This window comes from Poromitra crassiceps, assembly GCF_964638095.1.
Source record: "Poromitra crassiceps genome assembly, chromosome: 8".
Taxonomy (NCBI): Eukaryota; Metazoa; Chordata; class Actinopteri; order Beryciformes; family Melamphaidae; genus Poromitra; species Poromitra crassiceps.
Window position 1 is genome coordinate 17375842 of NC_139629.1, and position 18677 is coordinate 17394518.

Below are 18677 nucleotides of genomic sequence, written 5' to 3' on the forward strand. Positions count from 1 at the left end.
AGTACTGTTTCACTGTGATTGCTACTGTATGAAAAAGTAGGGCCTTGTTGAATGGAGCCTGCAGTGCCATAGGATGTTCCGGTGAGACTATGATTGAGTGAAACAAATGAGTAGTCGAATTCTGAGGCTACGCAAATCACTGCATATCTTTCACAGCTTGTGGATTCATACGTTTTCTTTTTCACAAAATTGTTCCAAGTGTGTTTTCCAGGGGTTAGGGATCGTTTCACTATTCAAAATGTTAATCTTCATCACGGTTTATGACTTCTGCCCATCAAATTAACCACACCTCCATGTCCCACAAGCACAAGGCTTCCTGTTCATTGCTCACACAACATAATGAATCAACAGAATACACCACATAGTGAGATAGCTGACATACAAACTCCCCTAAATAAACTAATTCTGAAAGAATTTTCTTAAAAATAATGATGGCAAATAAAATCAAGTTGACATTACACGTTGAGCAGTATATTGAACGATCTCAGTTAAATGCTTATTTAATTCATAACTTCTCATTGATTGAATTACTCTTCTATTTCCCACAACATAAAAGTATTGCCTCAGAGTATCCATTATTAATTCAGTTCAGTGGTGTAGTCTACGTCAGTGGTTCTCAAATGGGGGTCCGGGGACCCCCAGGGGTCCTTGGGGGGGTTCCAGGGGGTCCCCAGCCAAAAGGGGGGTAATTTATTTTCGCTATAATTCCATCCACAAGTAACACAATGACTATTTTGGTCATGGGTTTCATACACTTTCTGTAATAAAACATCTAAAAGCATCAATCTTATTATCATATGGGGAACTGTGGGACAAAATCCTATCAAATAGGGGTCCGTGGTCTAATATTTGTCAGTTTAGGGGTCCCTTATGTGAAAAAATTTGAGAACCACTGGTCTACGTGATACGCAGGTATACGCAGTATACCCACGAGGAAAGCTCCAGGATTTGAGTATACCCACTTAAAAATGTGCAAGGATACTATCAATATAGTTTTGTGACAGAACTTTCACTTCATAACGGTCCAATGCTCATGTTAATGCCAACATTCACCACAGAAGCAGCACACATTTAAATGATCCGCTTCAATATTTTTTTTATTTACAGTTTTGTGTTAATACATAGACAGTGTGAGACAAAGAGGGAAAGAGAAAAAAGAATCATAAAAACCATGGAAATTAGACAGTGACAACAACAAAAACAAGACAAATCAAGACAAAACAAAACAAGAGGCTACCAGACATATTATGCTTTTTTTAGATATGCGGTATCTTTCAAAAGGTTACCCATCCCCCCTAACCTCGTCGAGGCAGGCCAGAAACGGGTCCCAAACAATCAGAAACCTCCCCAGTGAGTTGGTCCTCAGGAACCGGAGTCTCTCCATCTGTATAACAGAGGTCATGTCCACCAACCACAGTTGGAAAGAGGGTGGGGAGGGGGACTTCCACTCCTGCAGTATCAGTTTCTTAGCAACTGATCCACTTCTACCAGGGTCTTCACTGTTGGTGAATCCATCTGCACTGATACAGGTTTTGCACACAACACATTATATAGGATGATGATCTGTCTGGTTTTGAATTATCACTTGCCTCAAATCAAAATTAAATTGCGTCTGTGGTCTGCTATTGAATTACCCCAAAAGTAAACAAGGACACACATGTTCAGGTTTGTTTATTTATAGGCTATGGTCTATATTATTTAAAGAGAGAGGGAGAGAGCTCAATATGTAGGTCTCCTGTAGGCCAGTGATTCCCAACCCTTTTCATATCAAGGACCCCTGATTTGAGAGGCCGCTCGCCACTTGCCTGATTTTGACCCCTGATTTGGACTCTCAATAGGTAGAGATAATGGGATCAAAACAGTCATTCTTCTAATCTACACTCTCTATTGTATTTCTTGCAAATGAAATAATAGTCCCAACTCCAAGCTGAAACTTATACCCACTAGAATAAACCATACTTCACCACTGATTCAGTTAAATCACCACGGAACAAAATGTTACAAATAGCCTATTCCATTGAAGTATCCATGCACAATAGTCCTGTGCCCAAACTTGCATGATGGTTGGGGGGGGTGGGGGTGGGGGGGGTGTCTGGGAATTATATAAGAGGCAGGCGTTTCTTTTAGTGACATCAAGAGCACCACACCCCTTTTTTTGGATTCTTATTTAAGTGGCTGGACGCCCGCATCAAACCCTCTCCAAACCCAGAGGAAGAGGAGTGACGCGCGGGCTACTTCTGAAACAACAATGATGGCACCAGCTGGGACAAAGAAGGTGATTCCTGCATGCTCGCCTCGAACAGAACTTTTTATATTGCACTAGTAGGCTACTAGACGCACCACGCACCATGTTGTCTTCCGTCTTCCTGTGCGCGGCTTTGTGCACAGAAATGGTCGCACACTAGTGAGCCTAGTAGCCTATTATAGTCTCATGTCGTTGCTTGTTGCATGGGTGAATCTCCCTCAGAATATCCTGGAGCGTCTGGATGCGGGCGAGGTCGTCATCGGGGACGGAGGCTTCGTCTTCGCCCTTGAGAAGAGAGGCTACGTGAAAGCTGGACCATGGACTCCCGAGGCAGCTGCTGAACACCCTGAAGCAGGTACCACTTATCCTATCAGGACCTGCTTCCTTAAACCTGTAAATCCGGTTGTTGCAGGTTAAGTTCAACTGAATGAGCAATTATCGTTTCAGTGCGCCAGCTGCACAGGGAATTCCTCAGGGCAGGATCCAATGTCATGCAGACCTTCACTTTCTATGCAAGTGATGATAAACTGGAGAACAGGGGCCATGCTCAGCGGTTCACGGTGAGTAGAAGAAACGCCCTGTTATTGTTATGATCTGAGAGTGACCAGCAGCTGATTAGAAGCATCATCTTCTCAGCAGACTAATGAGCAAAATAGACCCTTCTCACAGGGGCTATTTTGTGTCAAAGGCAGGGTAAACACAGGTGCGGTTTCCAACTTCCATGATTGGAATTTGGAAACCCTCATTAATGTTTTGCTTGCACCTGTGTTTATTCTGCCTTTTCGACACAAATTTCCCCCCCGTGAAAGGGGTCTATTAAGCACTGGCTACTTCCAGTCTAAAATATGCAAATCAGGAGGGTAGTCTAGTCTTTCATACTACTGATTTTGAAGTTGGAACTCTGTGTGTGAGCCGGTTTGCATCTTAAAACTATTTTTCCCAACACCAAATTAAAATGACATTGCAAAGTGAATGTAAGTGTTTCTAAACAAACTGCAATCCATCAACAAGGTGCTGCTGTCTACACTAGGCTATTACACATCTATTTAAATATCCCCCAACAACTCAGCATTACATGACGTAACATTTGTAGTGGGTGGCTACTTTATTATTAGTAGTAGTAGTAGTAGTAGTAGTAGTAGTAGTAGTAGTAGTAGTAGTAGTAGTAGTAGTAGTAGTGGTAGTATTTATTTGCACATATTAAACAATACAGAAACAAAGAAAGGAAAACAACAAAAAAGGAAAACAACAAAAAAGTATGTGCCGGTAGAGACAGGAAACCCTAAGTGGGCTTAATCGGGGTCTCTACCTCAGAAATTAAACCAATTCAAAATAATCAACTTTCTCTAGTTTAGATCCAGGAGTCAATGAAAACCAGTCAGCGAGTCTTTGCACTTCACCAGTGTTCATTTTGGGCAGGCTTTGGAGCAATTCAGTGGGTAGCAGGCAACAGGTAGTTGTAATGTACCGGTATCTCAACAAGGACGACGTTCCCATGACGACGTGAAAATGGCCTATCCAATGTACACTCCCTGGCTGTGAGGCCACACCTACTCAATATTCCATCTACTGTATCCAGGCTGCAGGGAAATACCAAATCCAACTCTACTCCTGCACTGATTCCAATTAAGGCCAACACAACATAAGTTGTTTAAGAGTTGGAGCTAAACGTTGCAAGACAGGGGCTCCTTGAGGACTGGGATCAGAAATGCTGATCTATATTGTTTGAGATACAAAACAAGTGCATACATTGAACAGTTATTCATTCAAATCAACAAGGTGGTAAGTCGAATAAGTGTCATAATTTACCCCATAGCCGCCTTCTTGAAAAAAGTTGCTTCACACACTGGTTCACTGCTAGCCTTTTCCCGATTAATTAATGTGGTTTTAGTTCTTGTAGACCAACATTTATATTTTTGAATGTAACAAATTAATATTGAGACAACAGCCATGCAAAAGTTTCATGAGCATAAATGTACGGGTTCCATCGCAACCACGTTGTCTCCTTCTAAATGTCTGGTCGTCATGCTTGGCTAATAAGGGATTTCTCTGAATTCCAGGGGCAGCAAATCAATGAGGCAGCTTGTGACCTGGCCAGAGAGGTGGCCAGTGAGGGTGATGCTATGGTGGCCGGAGGAGTCTGCCAGACCCCTGCTTACCTCAGCTGCAAGAGTGAGACTGAGGTTAAGGCCATCTTTAAGAAACAGATTGATGTCTTTGTCCAGAAAGGCGTGGACTTCTTGATCGCAGAGGTATGATCTCACAATGACTTGACATGGTTGCTTAAAGGTCCAGTTGTCTTGATGTTGACCACCAGGCGTGTGTTATTGTTTGCAGTACTTTGAGCATGTGGAGGAAGCTGAGTGGGCAGTCCAGGTTTTGAAGGCAACCAACAAGCCTGTGGCCGCAACTCTGTGCATTGGACCTGAAGGAGACCTGAATGGAGTCAGCCCCGGGGAATGTGCCGTCAGACTGGTCAAAGCTGGTAGGACAATATTTTCGGTTCATCTTCATGGTTTAAATGTTGATGAAACTGATTGCTGCACAAGTCTTCTTTTGCCACTGATCAAAATGTAATTAACATTATATAATAAAAAGTTCACTTTGCTTGAGAGTGAACAAATCGTAGCCCTGGCCCCTGATCAAGATTGCATATTATTGACTCTTCATAGGAGCTCAGATTGTGGGGGTGAACTGCCACTTTGACCCCATGACCTGTGTGAAGACCGTGAAGATGATGAAGGAGGGGGTGGAGAAGGCCGGGCTGAAAGCTCACTTCATGATCCAGCCACTGGCCTACCACACTCCTGACTGCAACTGCCAGGGCTTTATTGACCTGCCAGAGTTCCCTTTCGGTACGTATTCAAACCCACTACTGCTGTGTCTCTCACATCCAAGTTGAACTGGCCTGCAGGCAATGCATTTAAGCAGACATATGCACAACTCAAGTTTGTGATTGGTCGGATTCTGTGTGTCTCCTCCCACAGGTCTGGAGCCAAGGATCCTGACCAGGTGGGACATGCAGAGATACGCCCGGGAAGCCTACAATGCTGGCATCCGCTACATTGGAGGCTGCTGTGGATTTGAGCCCTATCACATCCGTGCCCTGTCTGAGGAGCTGGCACCTGAGAGGGGTTTCTTGCCTGCTGCCTCAGAGAAGCATGGAGACTGGGGTAGTGGCCTGGAGATGCACACCAAGCCATGGGTCAGAGCTAGGTACAGAAACGATTTCTTTTTTTCCTATCCTTTACTTTCGCTCGCTGTATCTCAAGCTCTTTTGAATCACTAAATTGGTTCCTCAATGTTCTTCCTCCCTTTAGGGCCCGTCGCGACTACTGGGAGAACTTGAAGCCTGCATCTGGCCGTCCCCTCTGCCCGGCCATGTCCAACCCTGATGGATGGGGGATTACCAAAGGCCATGCTGACCTGATGCAGCAAAAGGATCCTACCTCCCAGGCTCAGCTGAGCGCGCTCTTTGAGAAGCAGGCCAAATCCAGCCACTGAGCACTCCTCCTGGGTTAACGGGCAGGGAAGACACCTCTGGGTAGGAGAGCAAAGGCCAGAATGGACAATCTGGTGTCTCTATACGCATATGAAAGTCACTGTCATTTGAGTGAAATGTCATCCCAAAATGAGCACCACCACTAGGGGGCTGGATTAAAAGCTGCCAGGCATCACTCTGGTGATGAGGGAATACGCAAATGACATTAACTTTCATTGCGTATTCTAAGGTGGTGAGACGGCATCCTCACACACACTCCCTGAAGTTTACTATACCGTGTTCTGTCTTTCTAGGACTTTTCTTTTTCTTCTGTGAACAAAATTGATGTCATTTAGATTTGTTGCCACTCAAGAGATTGGATACATCGATCTTCTGATGTGATTATTTTTTTGGTGAGATCCATATTTCAATCTGTACTCGGGTTTCCCTCCTTCACTGAATCTCAATGTGGTTCAACAACAAGCCTCCTGAGTGGCTCGGTTCAGTAAGCTGATGATAACCTAATTTTGGTATCTTGGTGAAGTTACTGTGATCACATTGTTCTAAAGAGCAGCTGAGAATGTTACTAGAGTAAAGACTTATTTCAACACTCCAAAGTGCCAAATGTTATCTGACAAAGAAGGAACTGACTGGTGACTATATCAATAAACCTTCGGTTATCCATATATATGTGTGGGGTTTATTTTTTCCTCCCCTAGACAGCTGGGAATTAATTTCAATTTTAAAAGTTCCCCATATCATAATATAGCAAACAAAGTGACCAAATCATCGCCAAAAAATACACGTGCAGATGAAATACTGCATAGTACTTGTGACAGAAGAATACAACAGGGTGGTTTATTAGGTGATGGACAACCTGTTATAAAACCTACATCACCAAGGTAGTTATGTTAACTGATACGCTAACAAGGCTGATTTGACAAATATTTGCATCTCTGACAGAACCGAAGAATGAAAAAACATGTACGTTTTAGCTGCGTTTCCATTAATCATGTGTAAAAGGTGTGTAAGAAATAGCAAAGGTGTTTTGGCAAGAGGGTACATCCTCGGTGACAAAAAGCATAGCTCTGTACTTTGATTTCTCACAGTGTTGTAGGACGCCAGTTGGTTCTGTGACAAGTCAGTCCTGGAGACTGCAATCATCTAAAGTAAGAAACAGTTTAGATTCTAAACTATTACAGGTGAAAGTTGTCTTCATATATGGCACCAAAAGTGTCCAGTCATGTCCTCAGTTTTCCATGGTCTCATCAAATGCAGCATAAATAATTGCATTATGTAATCATGTTGGTTTGGATCTAATAAATGGGACAATGTGACAAGTGCTGTTACCCCATCTAGTGGACAACAAAAACACTCCAGAAGACTGTATATAGCAGTCAATCATCGTGCTATGGAGGGCCGAGACTGCATTCTTTTCCTTTTTTTCCCCAAGATTTTTTTCCCCATTTTTCTTGAAACAAAACAAGAACAAGACAAACGAACAGGCTCAGACACAGGAAAGGAAAGGAAAGGAAAGCATACATGTAACATCGACACTCAATATTACAGTTTTGTAATGTGGTGCTACCAGCTGCATATAGGGTGCTTATGTGCTTCTAAGAGATGTTGTGTATGGAGTCCCACGCAAGAGGTAAACGAGGAAGTCAGTCACCTGCAGCCCCTAACCTCATCGAGGTAGGCTAGAAACGGGTCCCATATAGTTAGACATTTTTAAGTGAGTTAGTCCTTAGGGACCTGAGTCTCTCCATCCTTATAACAAAGATCTGACGTCTTAAGACTGCAGGTTTTAATTCCAGCCAAATGCTACAGCAGGGGATTTCACTGATCAGTGCAGTGTCTGCTCAGGTTAACCCTAACCTAAACCAAAGGCCTGAATGGCTACTGCTCCAGAGAATAACTATAACCCAAAGCTACAGAGTGCTCAGGCAAAAACATATGTTATGCAAAAACAGCCATGAAGTGCTTATGGAAAACCCCTATATAAATCCAATATCACTGGTATACTGTAAGTTGTCGTCCCCCAACCCAACCCAACCCCCCAAGGGCTCCATGACCATACAGGCAATGAAACCCATTTACAACCCACTGTAATGCTTGCAACATCAACTTCCTGGTCATTAGAAAATAATTTTAACATGAGATTGGAATATGGAAATTCTGGCTTAATTAAATTAAAGCACTGTATGTCTACAGAGCAACAGCGAAATATTCAGGATATATACGTGAGCGCATAACCATAGTATTGACATGGGGGGTTCCAAATCAGATCCCTTTATATATGAAAATCTGCACATTTAGAACATAGTTTTAATTATCTTCAGGTTCACAGCTTTCAGCTGATATGCACAACTTCTATGTGGCGTATACTGTTGACCTGCTATCTAGGGCTTGGGACATTATGATGGAACTTGTCTGACTGGCCATCCCCATGCTCAATTATGTCTCATAACTTATGACATGTAAGTTGTTGCAACAATATTTGGGTTGATACCTGTTAACAGATTTGTTGCAAGATTGAACCATTTTTGATCAGTCGAGAATTGATTTAAAAAAAAATCTAAAATCTCTGCAAAATACCACAGACGGCAAGACCTTGAAGAACACAATAGAAATATGTGTGCTGTGATTTGGTATTAAAAAAAAATACATTTGGAGATTTCTGTAAGAATTGCATTTCTCTGCGATTGGGTGGCGAACACTTCTGCTCTGGAAGTTGCTCAGAAACCCTCTTATTGTGAATATACCTAGGAAAGCCACATATCACGTGAATGCTCTATGTCTCTAGTTTGTGGGTGTAAAGTTTCATTAGGCTGTGATTATCCTAGAGGTCACAATAGGTAATTTTATACAGTGAGGTCAAGTTTATTTTTTTTGTCTCACTACAATGAAATGGCTACTTAGGGGAATAACATCATCACGCATGAATACAATTGGGCTCAATGAATCCACAAGAGTCTCAGCTTTCCAGTCATACCAAAATTATGCAATTCCAAGACTGTTAAGGGACCCCAGTATGCAGAAATATTAAAATAGAATAGGCGAAAATAACACATTTATACTGCATGCAAAAAACTGCATCACCCCCACCTGCCCCTAAAAAAAGCCCCTTGGATTAGCATCAAGTGGGCATGTCTTGGGGAGACTCATGGGTACCCACCAGAACCCATTGTCTTTCAGATATCGGTGAGAGATCAAGGGACCCCTTGGAAAATGGTCATGCAAAAATGTAGCCTAACTTTGGAGCATTATTTAGCCCCCTTCCCAACAAGATAGCGTGACGTGGAGAAAACGTGTCTTAGGAAGAATCGGACACTATATTTTTGATGCTTTGATTTGGTTGTGTCACAAGTAGGATTTTGTGGATTGGGTCATGTGGGGACTCTTGCAGGGACTTGATGCTGTGCTGGTGGACTTTTGAAACTTATGAACACTGCGGATATGATGCTGCGCTTTTGTTTTGACTGTGCCGATTTGGTTATTGTTTTGTTTGTTTGTTTTGTCTTTTGTACTTGTTTATTTGTATTAATGTTCTTAAAAGAAGACCAACTCAATGAAAACTTAAATGACAAAAAAAGATAGCATGACATGGTTCGCGCCAAGGCATCCATTGCTACCAATGGGTGCCTTACTTTAGTTATATGATCACTTTAAAAATGAGCCTGCTAAAGCCCCTGAAAGACAGTAATGTCGGACGCAGAGGCGAGGAGTCGAAGACGATATTGCTCTTACTTCCATGTGGAGGAGGGAACCAAGACACTTTCCCCGTCTGTATTGAAGTATCACATCACGTTGTTGGAAAGCTGCATGTTGAGCAGCAGATCATCTGTATATGGCAATATTGGACAAACTATACCTACAGTTATGTAGCGTATCGGGTAATTACGTGTATTGGGGTGTTTCCGTGCTTGGCTAGGAACTGATGTGTGTGGGTGTGTTCCTAGGGGGAAGGGGATATATGTGACCAGCGGCCGGGGCGGAGGCCAGTCAGGCCAGGGTGGGCGAGCTGACCGGGTGGTTTAGAGCTAGCAGCGAAGCTAGCTGCTAGGAGCGTGTATTGTGAAGACAAGAATAAAGAGCCTGTACCAACTTCAAGTCTCCAGTTCCTTGGACGAATACCCACTTCGTTACATTGGCGTCAGAAGTTTAAAACGGTGAATTACCTCCAGAATCGGCAAGATGGTTAACAAGTTCCTGAAGAGAGAGAAGCAAAGACTCAAACGGGAGGCGGGAAGAGAAAGAGCCGGGGCGGACTACCAAGCACCCGAGGAGAAAGAAGACGGGGTAGACGCGGCCGCTACCACAGAGATCCAGGCGGGGATAGCAGCAGCAAGCCTGGGGTTTGTGATGATAAAATCCGAACTAAACGGCGATATCCCCGTAGCCACGGAAGCTACCCCGCGGCTCAAAGAGGCTAGCAGACAGGCGGGGAGTGACGAGGCTGAAGCACGGCACGCGACGGCGGGGGATGGCGCCCGCAGAACCAGGAAGGACGTGCTCGTCCCGAAATACAACGGTAAAGGCGAGTGGGAGGCATACTGCAAGCAGTTTGAGGAGGCTGCAGAATGGAATGGCTGGACGAGAAGGGAGAGAGCCAGCCATCTCGTGATGTCCCTCGAGGGCGAGGCTACGGCGTGCGTGTCGGCAATAGCGGATACAAAGGACTTGGATGTGGTGATGGGGGCCCTGCGGAGACGCTTCGGACGATGTGAAGAGCAGGCCATCGTAGCCGCGGAACTGTGTAACAGACGCAGACGGCAGGGTGAGTCGCTGCGTGCACTGGCAACAGAGATTGAGACTCTCAGCCGGCGCGCATACAGCCAGCTACCGACGGAGGCGCTGGATGGGTTAGCCCTAAGCTACTTTGTCCAGGCCATCGAGCCACGGGGTCTAAGCCAGAAGGTAACGCTGGGACATCCAAAAACACTGGGAGCAGCGCTGGAGTTGGCGCTGGAGATAGAGACAGTAGAAGGCTGGGATAAGAGCAGCGGCATAATGGAGGCCGCCCCAGTGGTGAGAATGGCAGCGGAGAGCCAGCTACAAGAAGAGCCAGCGTGGAAGACGGCCTTGGCAGAGCAAGGCAACATGGTGAAAGAGCAAGGCAACATGGTGAAAGAGCTATCTGAGTCGGTGCGCCAGTTAACAGAACAACTGCTCCGAAGCGCGACCCTGCAGCCCACCCCACGAGACAATACCGGGGCCAGGGGGCCCGGGGCCATGCGCTGCTGGACCTGTGGACGCCCCGGGCATCGGGCCAGAGAGTGCCGCGGAGGAGCGTGGAACCAGGGAAACGGCGCGGGGCCCGTCTAAGAGGGGCGAGACGGGCCCCCTACGTCATATTCCCTATGGCCACGTCACCGTTGGAGGGAGCCCAGCGGTACAGACGGGGAGGGGGGGCGTCGCCTTCCCCCGAAGCAGACGACATCGCCGGCGCTGTCAACATGCAGAACGGGCCGCACACGATGAACGGCTGCCATGTTCAGGTCCGCCTGCAAGGGAAGCCCTGTGTCGCCCTGGTGGACACGGGGTGTACGGCAACGCTGGTGAACTACAACATGATGCCAGAGGGAGCGCTTCTGGAGCAGCCAGCGGACCAGCTGCTGAGGACAGTATCCGGTGAGTTGATGCCGATGAGGGGAAGGGGGTCCCTGTATCTTGGGGGAGGACTACTTGACGCTAAACCAATGCACAGTAGACCTAGGGAAGAGCACACTGACGTTTGCAGGGGGGCCGGTAGTCCAGATGGGTCACCCTCCCACCGCTCCAGGGGAGCAACCAAACGTCAATAACATCACTGTATACCGCGTCACAGTTGAGCACGGGCCCCACGCGGAGCCGCAAAAGAGACTGTGTTGGACATGTGGAGAGCCGGGCCACGTGGCGAGGTGGTGCAGAAGCGGTCCCGGGAGACGGACCGGGTATGCGGGACAACGACATGGTCAGCAGGGAGCCTGCTGGGCATGCGGCGAGATTGGACACCTGGCTAGAGAGTGTCAAAAGGCTGTCGGGGACCGGAGGGCAGCGGGAGAAGAGAGACGTGCAGGCGGCGGACAGGTGAGACTCTGCTGGACTTGCCGTTCGCCTGGGCACTTAGCCAGAAACTGCACTGCGCCCCCCACGGTTGCTGTGCGGAAAGCCGAGGTGGAGGAAGACGAGGAGGACTGTCCAGATGTGGATCTGGAGGACGACAGAGCGACCATCAAGGATGTCGACGTGAGTGAGTGGAAACGCAGGCAGGCGGAGGACGCGGAGATCGGTCCGGTGCTTGCGTGGGTGGCGGCCGGACGCCGGCCCCCTGTGAAGGAGACTCACATGTTTTCCGGTGCCACGAAAGGACTGTGGAACATGTTTTCCGACCTGCGGCTAGATGAAGACGGGCTGTTGGAGAGAACAGAGCACGGGGTAAAAGGGAGGCAGGCGGTTGTACCCGGTTACCTGCGAGAGTTGGCGCTTAAGGGGGCACACAAGGGCCCTGGTTCCAGTCATTTTGGGCCCGAAGAGACACTCACCCGCATCCGTGCACATTTCTACTGGGGCAAACAAAAGGAGGATGTGCGAAGATACTGCGATGCGTGTGAGGACTGTGGGGCACAGAGGGGGGACCGTGCTGACTTACACTGCAGTGCATGTGTTGACTGTAATGTGCTTCAGATGGGACAGAAGCTTTAAAAGGGGGGATGGAAATAGTGGTTGAAGTGGGATAATGTGAGTAAGAAAAAAGGTTTAAATGAAGGTAATGGAAAAAGAATGATGTAAATGTTGGGGTTGTTGTCGAACTGAAATTATATTGTGTTGAATTTAAATGAATGTGTGAAAAAGAAGGAAATAATGAAAACTAGACATTATGGAGTGCCTAATGGGAAACTAGACATTATGGGGGTACCTAATGGAAAACTAGACATTACGGAGTACCTAATGAAAAACTGGACATTATGACGGGGGTGCTGAAAAGAAAAGACTGGTTGTTGGGGAATTATAATTTGATGTGGTGATGGGAAAAATGTTGTGTTGGTGTGTTTTGGTACAGGGGGATATGTGTGGGTTGTGGGTGTTAACGTTCTAACCTTATTGTTGGGTGAGGAGTATGTAACGTGTTCAGGTAATCCAAGTATTACCTGTAATGTGATGTGCAACCTAAGTGTCTGGATCGCAGCTAGGAACTGATGTGTGTGGGTGTGTTCCTAGGGGGAAGGGGATATATGTGACCAGCGGCCGGGGCGGAAGCCAGTCAGTGCCATGCGGGCGAGGAGACCGGTTGTTATGGGTAGAGCTAGCGGTGTGAAGCTAGCTGCTAGGAGCTAACGAAGCCTGTGAATAAAGACCCTGTACCAACTACAACTCTCCGTTCTTTGGCGTATCAGCGATACGCTACAGTATCATACTGTATGTTCCACTTTGTCACAAATATACTAGACATTCAAATTACACGTATTTATTTATTTATTACCTCACATTTATTATTTATTGCCTCACGAGAAAATGTAAAATATTAGATGTTTCTGATATATCAGACACAATGTCAGAAACTAATGTCAATTTTTTTGTATGAAAATAGATAGGCCTATTTACATGTTGGAAATAATCTTTTCGATGTTTTGGCCTACAATGCTGCACAGTACATCGTTTCTGGGACTTTTGGGGTTGAGGAATTCAGAATTGATGTTTTGATTATTTGACCTATTTTTCACCTTAAATTCAAATGTTCAGCTCCGAAAGGTGATAGAGCCTTCATATTAGGCTCTAATGAAAGGTCCGCTCATGCTGAGTTGAAACAGTAAAACAACATGTAAGTACACAGAGGTCTCAGAATATAAAACAAGGTCAACATTTGTGGTTCATGATAAACTAGAAGTGCACTCAGAGAGAGTGCATACCTCTGCCAAGGCCAATACTCCAGTCTGCTATGATATGCACATTTTGTGAGTCGGTTCAGAAACCTAACCATGACCCACCAACATCCCCCCAACCTTCCTGTCCTTAGCTAAGACTGCTTTGCCAGAGTCCCGCCCCTTTCCTGTCCCGGGCTCCTTCTTGTTCGGCACCCAGGCCACTTTCCCCTGAATCCCTCCTCCAGACTCCGTCCACCCGCACCCTGCTTGGTGTTCCTGATCGGCTTGGTGGGACATTAGTAGATCCGTCCCTTGAGGGGGGAGGGGTCCTGTCACAATCTGCTCCTCTGTTTCCTTGGCAACCACTCCTTCAACTCCCCAGACCTGCCATCGTCTAAAGCAGTGGTTCTCAAATGGGGATCCGCGGACGCCCAGGGGTCCGTGGCACTTTGCCAGGGGGTCCGCGGAAAGTTTTCAGGTTAAAAAAAAAATGCTACACGTTACTTATTCCTTCTCAAACTACTTCCTACATGGTGCTGGTCTATCAAAATATCTTGGCTGTCATTGATTGTGTTGCATAGTGGTTTTCTGTACTGTTGACAAATTGTGATATTGTAAGTCGCTTTGGACAAAACAAAAGCGTCTGCTAAATGACGTAATGTAAATGTAATGTAATAAAAAAAAAATATATATATTTTTTTTTGCAAAATCTTCATAGTTCACCGAAAATAGTTTATGCTTTAAATCTAAAGTGGTTCATGGATTACATTCTAATAACAAACCTATCAAATTAAAAGTCAAGCACGTTACCGTGGAAACAATTATGCTTAGCCCAAAATCACAAATCAGAATGAGGGGGTCCCCGGTATATTTTCTATCTTGTAAGGGGTCCTTGGCTGAAAAACATTTGAGAACCTCTGGTCTAGACATCATCCATCTCTCCCTAGTCTCTGTCTGTGTCTCTGTGTTTCCTTTGTTTCTCCCAGGCTCTGTAGTCGGGGATGCAAAGTCATGGAGAGTGAAAAAGGTGACAGATACCAGGGCAGACATAAAAAAAACAAAAACAGAAATCCTCCTATTTTGGGAGGGAAAAGGTGACTGTGACATAAAGTTGACTAGTTTGCATCCCTGCTAGTTCCTTGCCTTCTCTTTGACTAATCCCATCCATTGACCTGACCGCTACGCTGCATACAGACACTAAGACAAATTCCTCGTGTGTGACTTGCATACTGTGACAATAAAAGTGATTCTGATTCTGATCCGGCCAACTGATCGCTTTGTAGATGTGAACATGCTCAGACATCTCCATCTTCTGTCTCAATCTTCAGCTGCTGTGTGTGTCTGGGTGTGAGTGAGTGTGAAAGCAGGGAACAACAACATGCACAGAGACAAAAAGAGCTGCGTTCAACAGGATGAGGTTTTATAGAAGTATAAATATAGGCATTAGCACACCTCTCAGAGAAACGGACGTGTGATAAACATGTGACCTAGGTATTTGATAGAAATGCCACCAACAACCTACAATGCAACAAGTAAAGCAAGCTTACAGGTATAGGCAGTATTTAAATGACTCAGTCCTTTGACAGCAGTATTATATGGTGACTGATATCACAGTTGTATGGAGTGGGCGGGTGGGCCTAGAGATCTGATGTGATGTCATCAGACAGTTGTGAAGGCTAAGATAGATAACTGGAACCTTTCTAACAGCCGGTGGTGACATCATAATTGCTCGAGTGACATGTAATCGTTCTGATATCACCAGAAAGATGACATTCTCCTCTTTCCAACAGTGTAGTAAACTCTAAATGGTTTTAGGGTCAATGTGACTCTTTTTGATGGAGCAGGTTACAGTTGTGAATGGCTAAGTGGGTGGGCCTAGAGATCTGATGTGATGTCATCAGACAGTTGTGATGGTAGTTGGAGGATGGGTCTAGAGATCTGATGTGATGTCAAGGCAGGAAGAGGTGCTTGGTAGAGGGAACACAGGGACCCCGCATTGATAATTATTTCTTAAGAAGTTTATCAAGTCAGTCGGGTGAAGTCCAGCGACAGGAAGTAACCCACAGCTCGCAGGACATCAGCACCCCTGATGTTGAGGCAGGTCCTAGCACCGAGGAAAGCAGAGAGGCCAGCCAGCCAAAAAGGGAGAAGATTAGCGGTCAGAAGCCTAGAGTTACTGCTGTTGGCTAGGGTAGGTAACTGGTGATTTGTGTCTTGTTTATTAGTTTGTTAGCCTGTTAGCTTGTTTTATTCTGGATTGGGCTTCTAAATGTGTTTTTCCTCGGATTTTGGCACAAGGGATAGTAACATCTTGTCCTGTGTATTAATTAATAATAATAATCACAGTTTAGGGAAAATAAGGTTTGACCTTAAACTAATTGCAACAGAATTTATTTTCACATTTTTATGTTCATATTAATGCCCGAAACACTGTAGTAAAAATCCCAGAAAATCCCATTAGTGGAAGTATGTTAAAATGACGTTTTTTTTGTCATGTATCAGTGATGTCATCAGTGATGTCACTTGAGCTCGAGTGACATCACTGATGACATCACAATTGCGATTGTGATGTCATCAGTGATGTCACTCGAGCAATTGTGATGTCATCATCAGTGATGTAATAAATCCTTCTTCTGGGGTGTTTTATGGCAGTTGGCATCCTTGTTGCATTACGGCCTGGCTGAGGCTTTATAAGTGGTGGGAGTATAAGTAGGGAGAAGAATACAAGTGGTACATCATCTCCAGAGTAAGTGTGTATTGTTTATTTATTTTTGTTTATTGTTTATTTGCACAAAGAAAATGAATAACAACAGATAGTACAAGTAAGCTATTATTAAGCTAGTAAGCTATTAGCTAACTAGTAATTGCTTATTAAGCTAGCCTACTTTGAATGGTAACAGAATGACTGTCATTGGTAACAGACAATAAATGGCGGTCAACTTATTCATTTATTTTCACATTTTTATGTTCATATTAATGCTTGAAACACTGTAGTAAAAATCCCAGAAAATTCCATTAGTGGAAGTATGTTAAAATGACGTTTTTTCAAAATGGCTGCCATTATTCAAATTTTGGCCATATCTTGACTCCAACTAGACCTAGAATTACAAATTTGGTGTCTATTTCTACAATTTTGGGGGCAAGGAATCCACAGAAATGGTTGTTGAGTCTCTAAGTAGAACAGATTTTTATTTTCTCATATAGTCATAATACAACATGGCATTTCTCAAAATAGCTACAACTTCGTATTTGTTAATCATACACATTTTGGGTGATATCCACTACCCTTGAGCATATTGAAGTGCTTGCCATTGAAAAAAAAGTTTGTTGTTTCATATTTCCAATTAAAAATGTGTTCCGGTAATGAATTTATTCCCTCAGTGTCTCTAAAAGTGTCTGGAAATACATCAAAAATGAGCACATCTATATGTAAGGGAGCTAGGGGCTCTGTTTTTTTGTCTGTTTATCTGTCTGTCCCACTGATGACATCATCAGTGATGTCATAAATCCACTCACTCTCACACACACACACACACACAGTCTCAGTGATGATGTCATCAGTGATGTCATAAATTGTGACATCATCAGTGATGTCAGAGGCATTGTGATATCATCATGCATGTCATAAGAGGTTGTGATGTCATCAGTGATGTCATAAAAGCAGTGGTGACATCTTCAATGATGTCATAAGAGCAAAATCAAGTCCCAGGGGCAGACACTGAAAGAAGTGGGAGTCTGGCTTCAGTCTTCAGCTATGGACAGCTGTATGTTGCCAGCTCCAGGACAGGTGATCCAGCATCCCTGAAGTATGCCATCAAGGAGCAACCAGGGCGAGGCCGTGTAGCGGCTGAGCTGCTTATGCGAGCTGCAGGGCCAGCTCGGCGAGATGCAAGGCAGGCGAGCTCGCGTAGCGCGCAAGATGCCTAGTGGATTATAATTTCAATTCGAATGGTGAAATTAGATCCTACTTGATATCTCATATCTTCTTGATATCTTTGAGTTTTGCTATGAGTTGTACCATGTTCATGAGAATCACCCAGCTGTGGCATTCTCAATCCATAGGACATGAATGAAAGGCCAGGGGTCTCTGATTTCCACACGTGGATATTGATGTGTCCAACTGCTGCTATGATGTCACAGCTATCAGAGGTACTGGTTTGGATCTCTGGTGTAACTCCAGCTATAATGCCCAATGCCCATGCCATGTGATGTGTTGTGGCCATCAATGGTTCTGATGTTATGGTCATATCAGCAATGTACTGAATGAAGTGGCCTTCAACATTGCCAGGGAGGTGTATGTTCCTTGAGGTTGAGAAGCAGCTGCACTTGACTCAACCTTTTCACCTCCTGATATGAGGAACAGAATTGAAGGTTACCAAGTGTTTTCACCAAAAATCTAGATTGAAATTGGTGATGCATTTGTCAGTCCTATCTGTAATGGCGTGATGAGAACCCTTCCCCTTGCTGCCCGCATGGCCTGTCCTATTGCAGCTATGTTTAATTCACAGTTCTTGCCAGCAAACAGTTCTTTGAGGAGAAGCTGAAGGGTTTCCATGTTTCCTTTGGCAGATGATATATTTTGAGGGATATGCATCTCTGGGAATCTTGATATCTTTTATCTCAGTCTTTACCAGTCTGGCAGCGGTTTTCACAATACACACTTTTTCTTCATCAACATCATTATTGTCCTCCTAGATGCATGCAAAAATGCACTCAAAATATTTGAGGCCTTCGGCTTCAATATAACCACTTCTGGTTTGCCATTGATTTCTGTAATGATTATTTGGTCACCACTTCAAGGTATTGTTCAATTTTCACAGTTAGGTCTCCAAGTGCAATTTGCTCATCATCATTCTGTTCTAAATAGCTGTCTGCTCTTTTTCTTTGGACAACCATGTTCTTCAGCAAAGGTCTGAGGTATTTGTTTTTTGGTACAGATAGCTGGCATCTGCAGCATGAAGATCTTGGGCAAATTAATCCTGAAGGTCTTCTTCCTCTGTGGTGTTTTATGGCAGTTGGCATCCTTTGTTGCATTACCGCCTCCTTCTGAATTTATCCATCCACTGTTTCCCTACATTCTGTAAAACCCGGTCCACTCTCCTCT

General features: G+C 44.8%; 1 protein-coding gene across 1 annotated transcript; it reads left to right on the forward strand.

Annotated features, from left to right (window-relative positions):
• The first annotated feature begins 2166 nt into the window (after positions 1-2166).
• On the forward strand, positions 2167-6412 carry LOC310781018 (betaine--homocysteine S-methyltransferase 1-like). Its single transcript, XM_083641553.1, has 8 exons — positions 2167-2275; positions 2468-2600; positions 2693-2805; positions 4306-4497; positions 4583-4730; positions 4918-5100; positions 5233-5461; positions 5566-6412. The coding sequence occupies exons 1-8, from the start codon at positions 2249-2251 to the stop codon at positions 5747-5749; spliced, it is 1209 nt and encodes a 402-aa protein (XP_083497679.1). The 5' UTR covers positions 2167-2248; the 3' UTR covers positions 5750-6412.
• Positions 6413-18677: the final 12265 nt, after the last annotated feature.

Bases quoted from the DNA above. Each gene is read 5' to 3' on its own strand.
- LOC310781018 (XM_083641553.1), top strand. From the start codon at position 2,249: ATGATGGCACCAGCTGGGACAAAGAAG. The intron at 2,601-2,692 runs GTACCACTTATC...TTATCGTTTCAG, and splicing joins TGCTGAACACCCTGAAGCAG to TGCGCCAGCTGCACAGGGAA. The intron at 5,101-5,232 runs GTACGTATTCAA...CTCCTCCCACAG, and splicing joins CCTGCCAGAGTTCCCTTTCG to GTCTGGAGCCAAGGATCCTG.